General features: G+C 44.8%; 1 protein-coding gene across 4 annotated transcripts in view; it reads right to left on the bottom strand.

Annotated features, from left to right (window-relative positions):
* The window catches only part of ADCY7 (adenylate cyclase 7), an 82,088-nt gene that overhangs the window by 10,628 nt on the left and 59,037 nt on the right, over positions 1-12,423 (bottom strand). For 2 of the 4 annotated variants that reach the window (XM_081870164.1, XM_081870161.1), the window contains exons 13-20: positions 10,575-10,628; positions 10,214-10,294; positions 8,605-8,686; positions 7,237-7,334; positions 5,467-5,551; positions 4,535-4,672; positions 3,418-3,459; positions 320-385 (exon numbers count right to left, since the gene is read on the bottom strand). In XM_081870164.1, coding sequence (XP_081726290.1) covers positions 320-385; positions 3,418-3,459; positions 4,535-4,672; positions 5,467-5,551; positions 7,237-7,334; positions 8,605-8,686; positions 10,214-10,294; positions 10,575-10,628 — 646 coding nt within the window. The remainder of the gene's footprint in view (positions 1-319; positions 386-3,417; positions 3,460-4,534; positions 4,673-5,466; positions 5,552-7,236; positions 7,335-8,604; positions 8,687-10,213; positions 10,295-10,574; positions 10,629-12,423) is intronic. The other 2 variants (XM_081870162.1, XM_081870163.1) reach the window with 2 other exon arrangements.

The following is a 12,423-nucleotide window of genomic DNA, read 5'->3' as shown; positions in this document are numbered from 1 at the left end:
AAAAAAATCGCAAAGTCCTCATGAAAATTCATACATATTTACATGAAATTTTATCCCCTACCCAGTGGCCACATCCATTAGAAATCAAGCCAGCCCATTCTCTGCATTGCCCTAACTTGAGTTGTTTCTTGATAGTGCTGGAGCACAATGGAATGTTGGCACTGGAAAAGTGAGGCAATCTCACTTTTCTGCTGTGGCCAGAAGCCAAGCAGAGAGAACCAGCAACCTGCTTTTGCACAAGTGTTGGTATTTTTTTTTTTTTTGAGCAATTCTCTCCAGTGTGTGTATAAACCCATATTTTAAGTTCAAATTTACTCACTGAGTAGGTCTCAGCTTCAATTCTCAGCATGTCGCTGTTTTCAGAAGAACTGTTGCCCACCTGCTGCTTTGTTAGAGCAGGAGAGAAAGAGAGAGAGAGAGAAACTATTGTTTGTTGTCTGTGGCAGGCCAGGCTCCATCAACATGCAGAGCAAAATGATTAATCGACAGGACTATCTGGTGGTTGGCTAAAGAAAACATGGAGCTGTTGTGACTTGAACCATAATGCATATTTCAGAATGGAGCAGCTCAGGGATGAACATAGGGACACGGGAAGCTACCTTATACGGAGTCAAACCATTGGTCCGTCTTGCTCAGTATTGCCTACACTGATGAGCAACAGCTCTCCATGGTTTCAGGCTGGGGTCTCTCCCTACCTGGAGAAGCCAGGGATTGAACCTGGGCCCTTCTGCATGCAAAGCAGCTGCTTTCCATCTAAGCCAGCCTTTCTCAACCTGTGGGTCCCCAGATGTTGTTGGACTACAACTCCCATCATCCCTAGCTAGCAAGGCCAGAGCTCAGGGATGATGGGAGTTGTAGTCCAACAACATCTGGGGACCCACAGGTTGAGAACCGCTGACTAAGCAATGGCCTTTCTCCATGCCTTGATTGTGAGGTGGGCTCTCTCTCTCTCTCAAGTGTCAATTTCATTCATTTATTTTTGACCGCTGCCACCACCACACTTTTTTGGGGGCCAAGGCTTCTGCACGTGGATCGTGAGTAATTTAAAATACAACCAAAGGATTCCAAGACTGAGAAGCTGAATAGATCATTATGGGTTGTTTTTTTTTTTTAAAAAAAAACACCCTTCTCCCTCTGCAGGGAGGTGGGACTGATTCGGATGGTCCGCCCCCGCCACTTAATGGATCCAAATGGTTTCCAGAGAGTGCTAGGGGATGCTTTATCCCATGTTGATGGCCTTTCAGCCGATTCCCTGGTGGCCCACTGGAATGTGGAGTTAACCAGGGCTATTGACTGTTTGGCTCCGAAGCACCCTCTCTGACTACATGGAGCCCGGACAGCCCCGTGGTTTTCCACGGATCTGAGGGCAATGAAACAATCGTTGAGACGGCTAGAGCGCCGGTGGCGGATAACTCATTCCGAATCTGACCGGAAACAGGTTAGAGATACATCTGCAGAAAACAGCAACAGGAGACTTTTTCAGGTGGTTCACAATTTAGCGGAACCACCTGCGACATCGGGGCCCAGTACGGGCCACATGATCGCCTGCAATGATTTTGCAAAGTTTTTTGCAGATAAAATCGCTCAGATTCGGGAAGAAGTAGACTCCACCATGGGAGCAGGGCCAGGGCGGGAGAGTGCTAGAGTCCTGTCTAGTCAAGTTGTGTGGGATCAATTCCAATCTGTTACCTCCGAGGATGTGGACAGGCTGCTTGGACGAGTGAAGCCAACCACCTGTCTCCTGGATCCTTGCCCATCCTGGCTTATAAAAGCTAGCCAGGAAGGACTGGGTGATGGGCTTCGTGGGGTGGTGAATGCTTCCCTCTGTGAGGGAGCCTTCCCAGACCCGCTGAAAGAGGCGGTTATTAAACCGCTTCTTAAAAAACTATCTTTAGATGCGGCCACGATGGCCAATTATCGCCCAGTCTCAAATCTTCCATTCTTGGGCAAGGTGATTGAGCGAGTGGTTGCTGAACAACTCCAGGCATGCCTGAAGAAGCGGACCATTTGGATCCCTTCCAGTCGGGATTCAGGCCTCATCACGGGACTGAAACTGTCTTGGTCGCACTGGTTGTCGATCTCTGGCGGGCTAGGGACAAAGGTGAGAGCTGTTTCCTAGTTCTGCTGGATCTCTCAGCAGCGTTTGATACCATCGACCATAACATCCTTCTGGACTGTCTTGAGGGGCTGGGAGCTGGGGGCACTGTCATACAGTGGTTCCGCTCCTTCCTCCTGGGCCATGTTCAGAAAGTGGTGGTGGGGGATGAGTGTTCAGACCCCTGCGCTCTCACTTGTGGGGTGCCTCAGGGTTCTGTCCTCTCCCCCATGCTTTTCAACATTTACATGCAGCCGCTGGGAGAGATCATCAGGAGGTTTGGGCTGGGTGTTCATCAGTATGCGGATGATACCCAGCTCGACCTCTCTTTGAAATCAGAACCAGTGAAGGCGGTGAAGGTCCTGTGTGAGTGTCTGGAGGCGGTTGGAGGATGGATGGCGGCTAACAGATTGAGGTTGAATCCTGACAAGACAGAAGTACTGTTTTTGGGGGACAGGAGGCGGGCAGGTGTGGAGGATTCTCTGGTCCTGAATGGGGTAACTGTGCCCCTGAAGGACCAGGTGTCTCGCCAGAGTGGTGCATGCTCTGGTTATCTCCCGCTTGGACTACTGCAATGCGCTCTACGTGGGGCTACCTTTGAAGGTGACCCGGAAACTACAACTAATCCAGAATGCGGCAGCTAGACTGGTAACTGGGAGCAGCCGCCAAGACCATATAACACCGGTCTTGAAAGACCTACATTGGCTCCCAGCACAATTCAAAGTGTTGGTGCTGACCTTTAAAGCCCTAAACGGCCTCGGTCCAGTATATCTCCTCCCCCATCGTTCTGCCCGGACACTGAGGTCCAGCTCCGAGGGCCTTCTGGCGGTTCCCTCACTGCGAGAGGCCAAGTTGCAGGGAACCAGGCAGAGGGCCTTCTCGGTAGTGGCGCCCGCCCTGTGGAACGCCCTCCCATCAGATGTCAAAGCGATAAACAACTACTTGACATTCAGAAGACATCTGAAGGCAGCCCTGTTCAGGGAAGTTTTTAATATGTGACATTTTAGTGTATTTTTCATCTTTGTTGGAAGCCACCCAGAGTGGCTGGGGAAACCCAGCCAGATGGGCGGGGTACAAATAAATAATAATAATAATAATAATAATAATAATAATAATAATAATAATAATTTATTGTACACATGAAAGGAGAATTAAAATGTAACAGTGAATTGCAAAGAGAAACGTCATAGAAAAGCTAGATGGTTAGAGCACCATTAATTTTTTAAAAGTTTGCATTTTAAATAAGAAATAGATCTCCCATCTTGGGCTACTAAACCGAAGGTTATTAATATAGCAAACAAAACTTGCTTTTTAAAACTCACCAGGTTTGGTGTAGTACAGTTTCCAATAGTCTGGTCTGTGTGCTAATTAAAAAATTAGAAGCTAGTTAGGAATTAAAATACATAGCTTTATTACAAAACAATGGCAGTTATCACCAACGCGTCTGGTCAGTGAAAGGATTTCCACTTGTGCCGTGGGACTTCTCCTCCCCGCTCTCTTCCTGCCATGTGTGCCCCACATCCTTCCCCAAATTTGCTTTGGAGAACTGCGAAAATGCCTAGAAAGATTTAGGTGGCACGTTGGGAGAGGAAGGGGGGAATTATATTGCACTACTGTAAATCCTTGCACTGATGGGACAAGTTAGTGCTACTTAGGACACAACCCGATGGATAAGAGTCTTAGCTAAAACAATCTGCAATCCCGCCCTTTATGGTGAACAAATGAACTGGCTGATGCCAGTTGATAGATCTATCCACCTTTTGTATAATCCATATTTAAAGTTGTTGAAGCTACTAGTCATTATCACAGCTTGTGGCAATGAATTAAGCTCTTGATATCACTTAGTCCCTTAGTCTTACTTGAAACGTTAAGAACATAAGAGCTTGCTGGATCAGTGGCCAACCAGAGGCCGGTGGGAAACCAGCAAGCAGGATTGGAGCACAAGATCACTCTCCCCTCCTGTGGTTTCCAGAAACTGCTTTTCAAGAGCATTACTGCCTCCAACGGTGGAAGCAGAGAATAGCCATCATGGTTAGTAGCTGCTGAGAGCCCTTTCCTCCATGAATTTGTCTAAGGCTCTTTTAAGCCTTCTAGGTTGATGATCATCGCTGCCTTCTGTGGTTCCACAGTTTAATTATGTGCTGCATAGTTTAAAATTCTGCAGAAGCAGAACATTGTTGTGCAAGAGAATGCATAGGCAGGTTGCTGGTAGCTCTGCTGCACAACAGTTGTGCAATTCCTCTGTTGCGTAATATTAAAACTCACCTGTCTGCTAGTGCAAGAGACCTTCTGCTAGCAGGCAGAGAATGCTGAGGAAGTCTATTCATTTTTTAAATTCTTTGCAAACTGCTTTTTTGGGGGGGGGTTGCTTTAGAGTCAAGCGGTGTGTAAATTTTATGAAATAATAATGGGAAAAAAAAGACCAGTGAAAGGAATTACCAAGTTAGAAACAGCTAGGATTAACAGAGAGCCGATTGCAATAGTGGCCAGCGGGAGCCTCACGGCTGGCATCGTCTCCATTTTCTCTGAAAGCGTGCGGAGATAGCGGGCTGGGGGCCACTGCTTTGAACAGGGTCTCTGCAAACAGATGACAGAGGCACAGCATGACACATAAGCATACCAGCTCTTACCTCCTTCCCTACAACCATGCTACAGCAACAAATGTTTGACATTTTCTGTTGTTTACAGGAGGCGATTCCTTACACACAGTTCTTAAAATGGAAGAGCTTTGGCCATACTTCTCTCCCTCCAGCAGCTGCCAATGCCGCAAGGCCATTGTTTACTAGCAACGTGGTTTTGTACAGCAGAAGGGGGTCGTGTGGCTTTCCACTGCAAGATGAATGGGAAGGCAGGTTCTGGGGAAGGAGCGACTTCCCCGATACCAACCACAATGGGCCCTGTGATTGGCAGGCAGGGCATGCCCTCTTGGTGGTGGTGTCTCCTCCAGCAGCTGCCCAACTGCACTGCCCAACTGCAGGGCCTTCTCGGTGGTGCCTCCCTGTTTGTGGAATGCCTTACCTGGTGAGGTGTGCCTGCCTCCCCCACTACTGATGTTCAGGAGAAATCTAAACTCATTCCCACTTAAGCCGGGCAGACAATGGCTGATAGATATTGGCCATGGCAACCTTGAAATTAGTAACTGTAAATGTGGCCCTCATGTTAGCAGTTCTTAGGATCCAGATCAACAGCCCCAGGTAGAAATAATGCGTGGAGATTTTTACAAGCACGGCTGATATTACATTTACCCCAGCGGATAAACAAATTTCAATGCAAACGCATTTAAGGCAAACACATACTATCTGGCAGTACAATTTTCTTTTCTTTTCTTTTAATGCTTTGGACGTTTTATTTTATTTTTATTTTTTACTTACCCAACAGTCATCAGCAAAGCACACACACAAAATTAGCCCCATTATGATAGCTACGACCCCAAATGGAATCCCTAATTTTGACGTTCTGAAAGAGAGGAAGGGGTGGGTGGAAACAGATGATGCAGAGCTAAAGAAAAACGTTATTCATGCTTCGATAGTCGTGAGTTCCTGGGGGAATATATAATCCCTTTGATAGCCAAGTTGCTTGCAGGTTTTGTTTCTGACTTTCAAAGCTAACTGAGCAGCATTTCCCCCCCAAACCTGAAATGTTAGAATCTCTCCAACACTCTCTGTTTAAAGCATTACATTTGCCTGCAATTAGCAAGGCTGTTGGTTCAGGATATTACCCAAGGCAATAACACCCTAGCACCAAAAAGATAAGGAGGCAAATTTCCTTGGTTCTGCATCTCCAATTACATGCCATCTCTCTATTCATTCCTGTCATCTAGAGCGGGAACATGAGCTGCTAATCGGGGCCATCTGGACTCCCATCTTGGGCACAGAACCATAATCTGGTGGAACAGTACATGCTTTGCAAGCAGACGATGCCAGGTTCAATCCCTTGCGGCTGCTGTTAAAAGGATCTCTCAGGTGGAAGTGATACAAAGGAGCTCTTTCTGAAACCTTCAAGAGCCAACTGCTGGCCAGAGGAGGCAGCACTGAATCAGTAACAGTAGTGCAGTGGCAAACAGTAGTGTAATGTAGTGGCCTGGGCCCATTCGGCCGCTTCAATTGGCAGAAGTGGAACTACTGCAGGAGGCCCTCCCATTACCTGTCCCGCCTCTGTAAGAACTCAATCATATAGTGAAGCAGGATTTGCACTGTGGAACTCCCTGCCTGTTGAGATCAAACAAGCACTTTTGCTATACCCTTTTCAATGCCTGCTAAACACATTACTGTTTAGCTGTTTAAAAAGTTGAGGTGATTTTAATCTGTTTTAGTATTTTAACTTTTGCTATCTTTTAAAGGTAGGGTGTTTATTTTTTTGTAAACTGCTTTGAGGGTGTGGGTTTTTTAAAAAAACAATGAAGCAGTGTACAATTTTCATTAAATCATCATCATCATCATCATCACAAGTGCAGGGTCTCTTCATGATTCTCACAGCCATGCCTCCCCACAGCCATACACCCTTCTAAGATCATGCAACCTTCCAAGCTTATACAATAATAATATTATTGTTGTTTCCTTGGTCCTGGTATATCTGAAAATCAATAAAATATGGTTTAAAAATGCAATAATAATCAATAGGGATGCATTGCAGCAATCAATGTAAATCTCCTTTCAGCTAGATTTATTTTCTGTGCATGTACATGAGCAAACCATCTGGATGGAGTACCTTCTGTTGGAGTGAATTTTAGTTGTGTTTTCCTTGAAGTTCCACTGTATGGAACAGAACTTGCACACCAGTCTCTTGAAACCGAAGCACCTGGCATCTTCGGTGTTCCTACATGCTTAGCTTTGGAGCCTATGGAACAACTGCCTCAGCTTGCCTAAATGCTTTTAGCAGGGGCTGAAAAGAATACAGTGGGGGAGCCTGGCTGATATCAAGAGGCAGGGAGTTCCGAAGTTGTGGGTGCTGCCTCACTATATGATCCAAGTTCTTACAAATGGAGGACGTCTATTATGTAGCAGCCATAACAGTGCCAATTCTGCAGTCTGGGGCCAGGGGGCAGCATTAACTACTTCAATCTCTGGATTACATTAAACTGCCCCTATAGCAGATTTGTATGCAACGTATTTAAAAAGGAAAAGGGGGCGAGGATGACTTACCCTTGCATTATGGAAATCTGTACAAGGAACATACACAGCAACACAATGCTGGCGCAGGCAAAATAGCCCCTCAGTTTGGGGATCGGGATTGTGCGATACTGGAGATGGGGAAACAAAACAAAGACGTTAGCTCGGATTCACATAATTTTGGTCAGCTCATAAGGACTAGCTTTCTTGGGTGCTGCATGCAACTTCTAGACAAAAAGAGCCTTATATCAAACAAGTTCTTTGCTACAGCCACAAGAAGACACGTATGTTAGAACCTGACAACTTAAAAAAGGCAAATTAAATGAATAGTTCTTATTCCTCCTCTCTAAGGGCATGATGAGGAAGAGAAAGGAGGAAGATCAAAAATAAAATCTATGTTGTCTCCCAGTCTGTTGTACTATCCCTGTGAGGGTTTGGGCAGGAGGACTGAGTTCTGGTGTTGTCTTACCATCTCAACATTTCAGAAACAAGCATTGGCGTTGGTGCGACACCAGGGACAAGCAGTGCGCCCAAGACACAACGGGTACTTGAACAAGAAAGGCGGGAAAGTCAAGTGGGTCAGGAGTGGGGCAGAGGCAGTGAAGAGTGGAAGTTGCAAGGAATGATGAAGACCTAAGTGAGCTTTGCTTTCTGGGGAGATTACAGAGCAAAAGAAAAGACAGATTTATTGAGCTGGAGAGTAGGCATTATGGCCTCTCTGATGAATTAAGTCCTCCCTCAAGGCTGGGAGTTTGGCTGTATACACACTGGCCTGTTTATAGCACAAAAAAATGTAGTTTTTCCTCAATTCAGAATCAAAGAACTGAAGAGCTGGAAGGGATCCCTTGGGATCACCATTCTAGTCCAACTGCTTGCAATGCAAAAACCACAGCTAAAGGATCCCTGGGCCATCCAAGCTCTGTTTAAAAACCTCCAATGAAGGAAGTCCACCACCTTCTGAGGGAGTTCGTTCCACCAATAAACAGTTCTTACTGTTAGTAAGGTCTTCCTAATGTTTAGCTGGAATCTCCTTTCTTGTAATTTGAGTCCATTTGTTCTGGCACTACCCTCTGGAGCAGCAGAAAACAAGCTTGCTCCCTCTTCCATGTGACAGACCTTCAGATATTTAAAGTTAGCAATCATCTACTCTGAGCAGCCTTATCAGAAAAGTAGTTCTTCAGATTTTCCCAAAAGGAGTTTCTGGTGGTGCTCAACCTTTCAAAGGGTAAGATGAGGAGGACCCGATGACTTGTGTAACAAGGTGATGCCCCAAAGAAGAATCAGGTTGCTTCTCTGTGGTGCCAATGGAGGATGGATGAGCGGAAGTTCCTGCCTTAGGGGGACCACCTTCCACCCCCGAGATTCTACAAACAGGAAGGCCACAAAGCTTCGTTTACTAACCTCTTTCTCAAGCTCCATTTCTACGAAACATAGCAAGAAGCCACACAGCCCACGGAAGTCGTCTTTTTTACCACACCACGGCCTGCATTGAAGAAGAAATGCTTGTTGAAAACATATGCATGGGAGCAGGATAAAACGATGCAGAGCAAGATGGAACCGCAAATAGGTATGTGTGGGGAGGGAACTTGGACTCCCCAAAGCACAAACAACTGAGAAGACCCATAAATAAGATCTCACCAGTGCCATCAACTCAGTAGGTAGCCTTAGGGACATGGTCCCCACTCCAGAATAAGGCTCACCCCACATCTATGCTATACGGACTATCTTACAAGATTATTGTTGTGAAAGTAACTAAGATAAGTAAAGCATTATTAATACCCTAGAGCGGGTATCTCCCAGCTTTACAACCCAGGACCCACTTTTAAGCGAAACATACATCCGGGGACCATTTCTTAATCTCCTGGCATACATCTGCATGGCTGTGACCCAGTAGTGGGCCTTAATTCTTCAGTGGAAGACCAATTCTAAGCACCAAGACCACTGTTATTCTAAGTCAGGGATGGGGAAGCTCCAGCCTCCTAATTTGGCCCTCAATGTGATTTTCTGCATCGCTACCCCTGGCCACACACATCTGTGGAGAAGCAATCAAGAGCCCTAGAAAGGGCTGCTGGTTGTTCCTCTGCAAGTGGAGTTTGCCTTCAGCATGTACTTAATTTGGCACCAAAAGCAAGCCCTGCTGGGATTGGCTCTACTCAGGAGTTCTCGACTGGAGCCAATCCCTGCTTGAAAGTGGGGTTCTTTGCACCCCCCACCCCCTTGAACTCACAGAAGAACCCTGAATTCAGGCCAGGGCTGCAGAGGTGGGAGGAGACCTTGCAGAAATTTGCAGAGAACTCTGGAATTCCATTTGTGTACTTTTGATCTGAAGTTTGTGCTGTGCAATTTTTCAAAAAGCTGCATTTCTTAGGATTACCTAGTATTGCCAGAGACAATAAGCAGCAGGGTGTCATGTGAATCCCTTGACATCTGTATTGTGTTAACCTGAAGACTCACTCTGAACTCAAAAAGCTTCCTGATTTCACAAGTGCTCTTAAGGAGCCGGAGTAATAAACCTCCTAATTAATAGTCATGTCATAAGAGGACATTTCTCAATTTCCTGTTTTGTCAAGCCCACTTCTGGTTTTCTACTTTTTTGTTCTTCTCAAAACTGAGCCAACCGAGGGTTTTGTAGCAGTCAGACAGCTGTGAGCTGTGTTTTCAACACAGGGTAATTCTGATTATTTAAACCAGTGTTTTTGGACTACAATTCTGGGAACCTGAAACCTATGCAGAAGTGCAGTGTTCTTTACGCTTAACCCCATAACCTGTTTTCCATGTTACAGTTCACTGAAAAGGCAGCAGCAGAGGAGTGTGTTTGCTTATCACTGAAGAAAACACAATCTGTTTTCTCCACACGCATTTATGACGAAGGGGCGATATTTCTAAGTAGGCCTGCACTCCCATACTATAGAAAATATGCATGGGGAAAATCCCCGGTCTTCTCTGCCGCTCCCCTTCTGCAGATGAGGCAATTCTCTCAAGGACAGGAAGAAAAGAGTGATGCCTTTACTTGGCTGAACTGAGGCCCTCGATGGTTGACATCATTTTGTCGTTAATTTCTTCTTCCATCCTTCCTTTCTGAGAGGTATTCCTAAGGACAGGCAGAGAAACATCATCCAGATGAAACGTTTTCCCAAAATGCAGGAGAACAGGTGCACTGAGTAATCATTACATACCTTTTAATTACATTTTGCCGAAGCAAAAGCTGAAAATGCACGCTGGCCAATTTTAAATAAAGGGGGCCCAAGGTATCTCAAGTATTGCTTAGATATAAATATAGTGCAGAGAGAGGAGAAAGTAGCAAGGGAGTATCCAGTTGTTCTATGGCACAAGGCATACACAGAAAGCAGAAGAAAGAAAGAGAAACTCACTTATAGCTTACAACCGAAGGAGGACACAATGGTTCTTGTCTAGACCTATCCAGACTAACACACACACAGGGAAAGAGAAAGGAGAGAGAAATTTGATGTCATGCATTGATTAGAAATGATCAGATTAATCACCTGTGAAAAGACTAATGTTATAGCAGCCTGTCTTCATAAGGTGGACAAAATAAAAGCAAACATCTCAAGTTTGTTTTTTGGAGGGGAAATCTCTGTGTTGCGTCTTGAAAAAGTGTGGAATCCTAAAGTAATGTGTAAGAGCGTGTTTTTAAAGCGAAAATTTGATTTGTTTGTTGTGAACCAAGTAACTAATGAGCATGGAGTGAACCTGTCTGTTTCTCACCTGAGATGATACAGCAGTTGGAAGCTCTACCTACATCTGATGTTGCAGAGCAACCTTTGACCCAGAGATGGTGCATGATCTAGGAATGGCTCGGAAAAAGAGCTGAAGGATCTAGGACACTGTTTTCCCCTCTTTGCCCAGCCCTTGTCTGATGTCACTTGATTCGTTCACAGATAATTTCATGCTAAGGGATGAAGGAGGAATCCATTTTAAACCAATTTATACGCAGAACTTGATGGTTCCAGCCTGATTGAGCTTTGCTCACATCAAATTGCCTCTTGTATTGAGCCTGTGGTTATATCAGAGCCATTTCTGCAATCTTGGGGGCATTGCCCCCCCCAAACCCTAAATATATGTGAAGCTATATAAACAAAATACAACTATTACATAAAAGTCAAGGCTCATGCACAATTTTACAAATATATTGCCTAATACATACACATTTTTGCATGTACTTGTCTATGTGCCAGTTACTTCAGGAAACCTGGAGTACATGCACATATAATAGTATATATACAATAATGTGTATGAGAGCACTGTTAAAATTTATAGCTGACGCTCGGGGGGGGGATTCCAATCAAAATTAATGAGCAAGATGCGATTAGAAAAAATCTATGCAGATAAGCTAGATATTGAGATTTTCAGAAAATTCCATCCTTACTCATGCTTCTGCTGCCTGGCTCTGCTGAGGAGTCTAGAGTATGAGAGAGAAATAATAGAAATAGAAATAGAAATAGAAATAGAAATAGAAATAGAAATAGAAATAGAAATAGAAATAGAAATAGAAATAGAAATAGAAATAGAAATAATAGAAATAGAAACAGAGATAGAGATAGAGATAGAGATAGAGATAGAGATAGAGATAGAGATACAGATACAGATACAGATACAGATACAGATACAGATACAGATAGAGATGGAAAAGAAGGGAGCAGCTTGCTAAGTGCTGTGGATTTCTTCTCTTCACTTGCCTTGGCTCACCCAGACCTCAAAGAGATACTGCTCTGCTTGAGAGACTAAATTCAGGACTGTATGTGGAGTTGGGGGTGAGAAAGTGAGAAGAACCACAGCTGCCTGAACACTGGGTAAATAAAGTGACAAAAGAAAGAGCACAGGAGGAAAACACCGCCCAAGTCCATTTGCTCACTTCCTCAGACACATTTGCCTGCTTCTGCCAGAGCTAGCTGCACATAACATATATTCCAGCAGTTTGTTTGCCACAGTTTGCCAGGTAAATGCAGAGTTGTGTGCGCTCCCCTGTTGCCTGTTAACAGCACCGGATTTTCAGGGTTATACTGCCTTTGGGCTTGGTTCCATTTAGCTATTAGAGCTAAATTGGATAGACCTCATCTTCCAGGAATTTTTCTAACCATTTTAAAAGCCATCTCTGAGCCTAACTATGCAATGTAATGGAAGTAAACACTGATTGCTTGCTATTTTAGGAGCGGGGTGGATTTTCAGTGTAGAATCAGCTAAGGAGAGGTGTGCTTAACC

The sequence above is a fragment of the Podarcis erhardii genome, assembly GCF_964252035.2.
Source record: "Podarcis erhardii genome assembly, chromosome: 7".
NCBI lineage: Eukaryota > Metazoa > Chordata > Lepidosauria > Squamata > Lacertidae > Podarcis > Podarcis erhardii.
The sequence above is the reverse complement of the archived record's forward strand: the minus strand, read 5'-3'. Positions and strand labels throughout refer to the sequence as shown.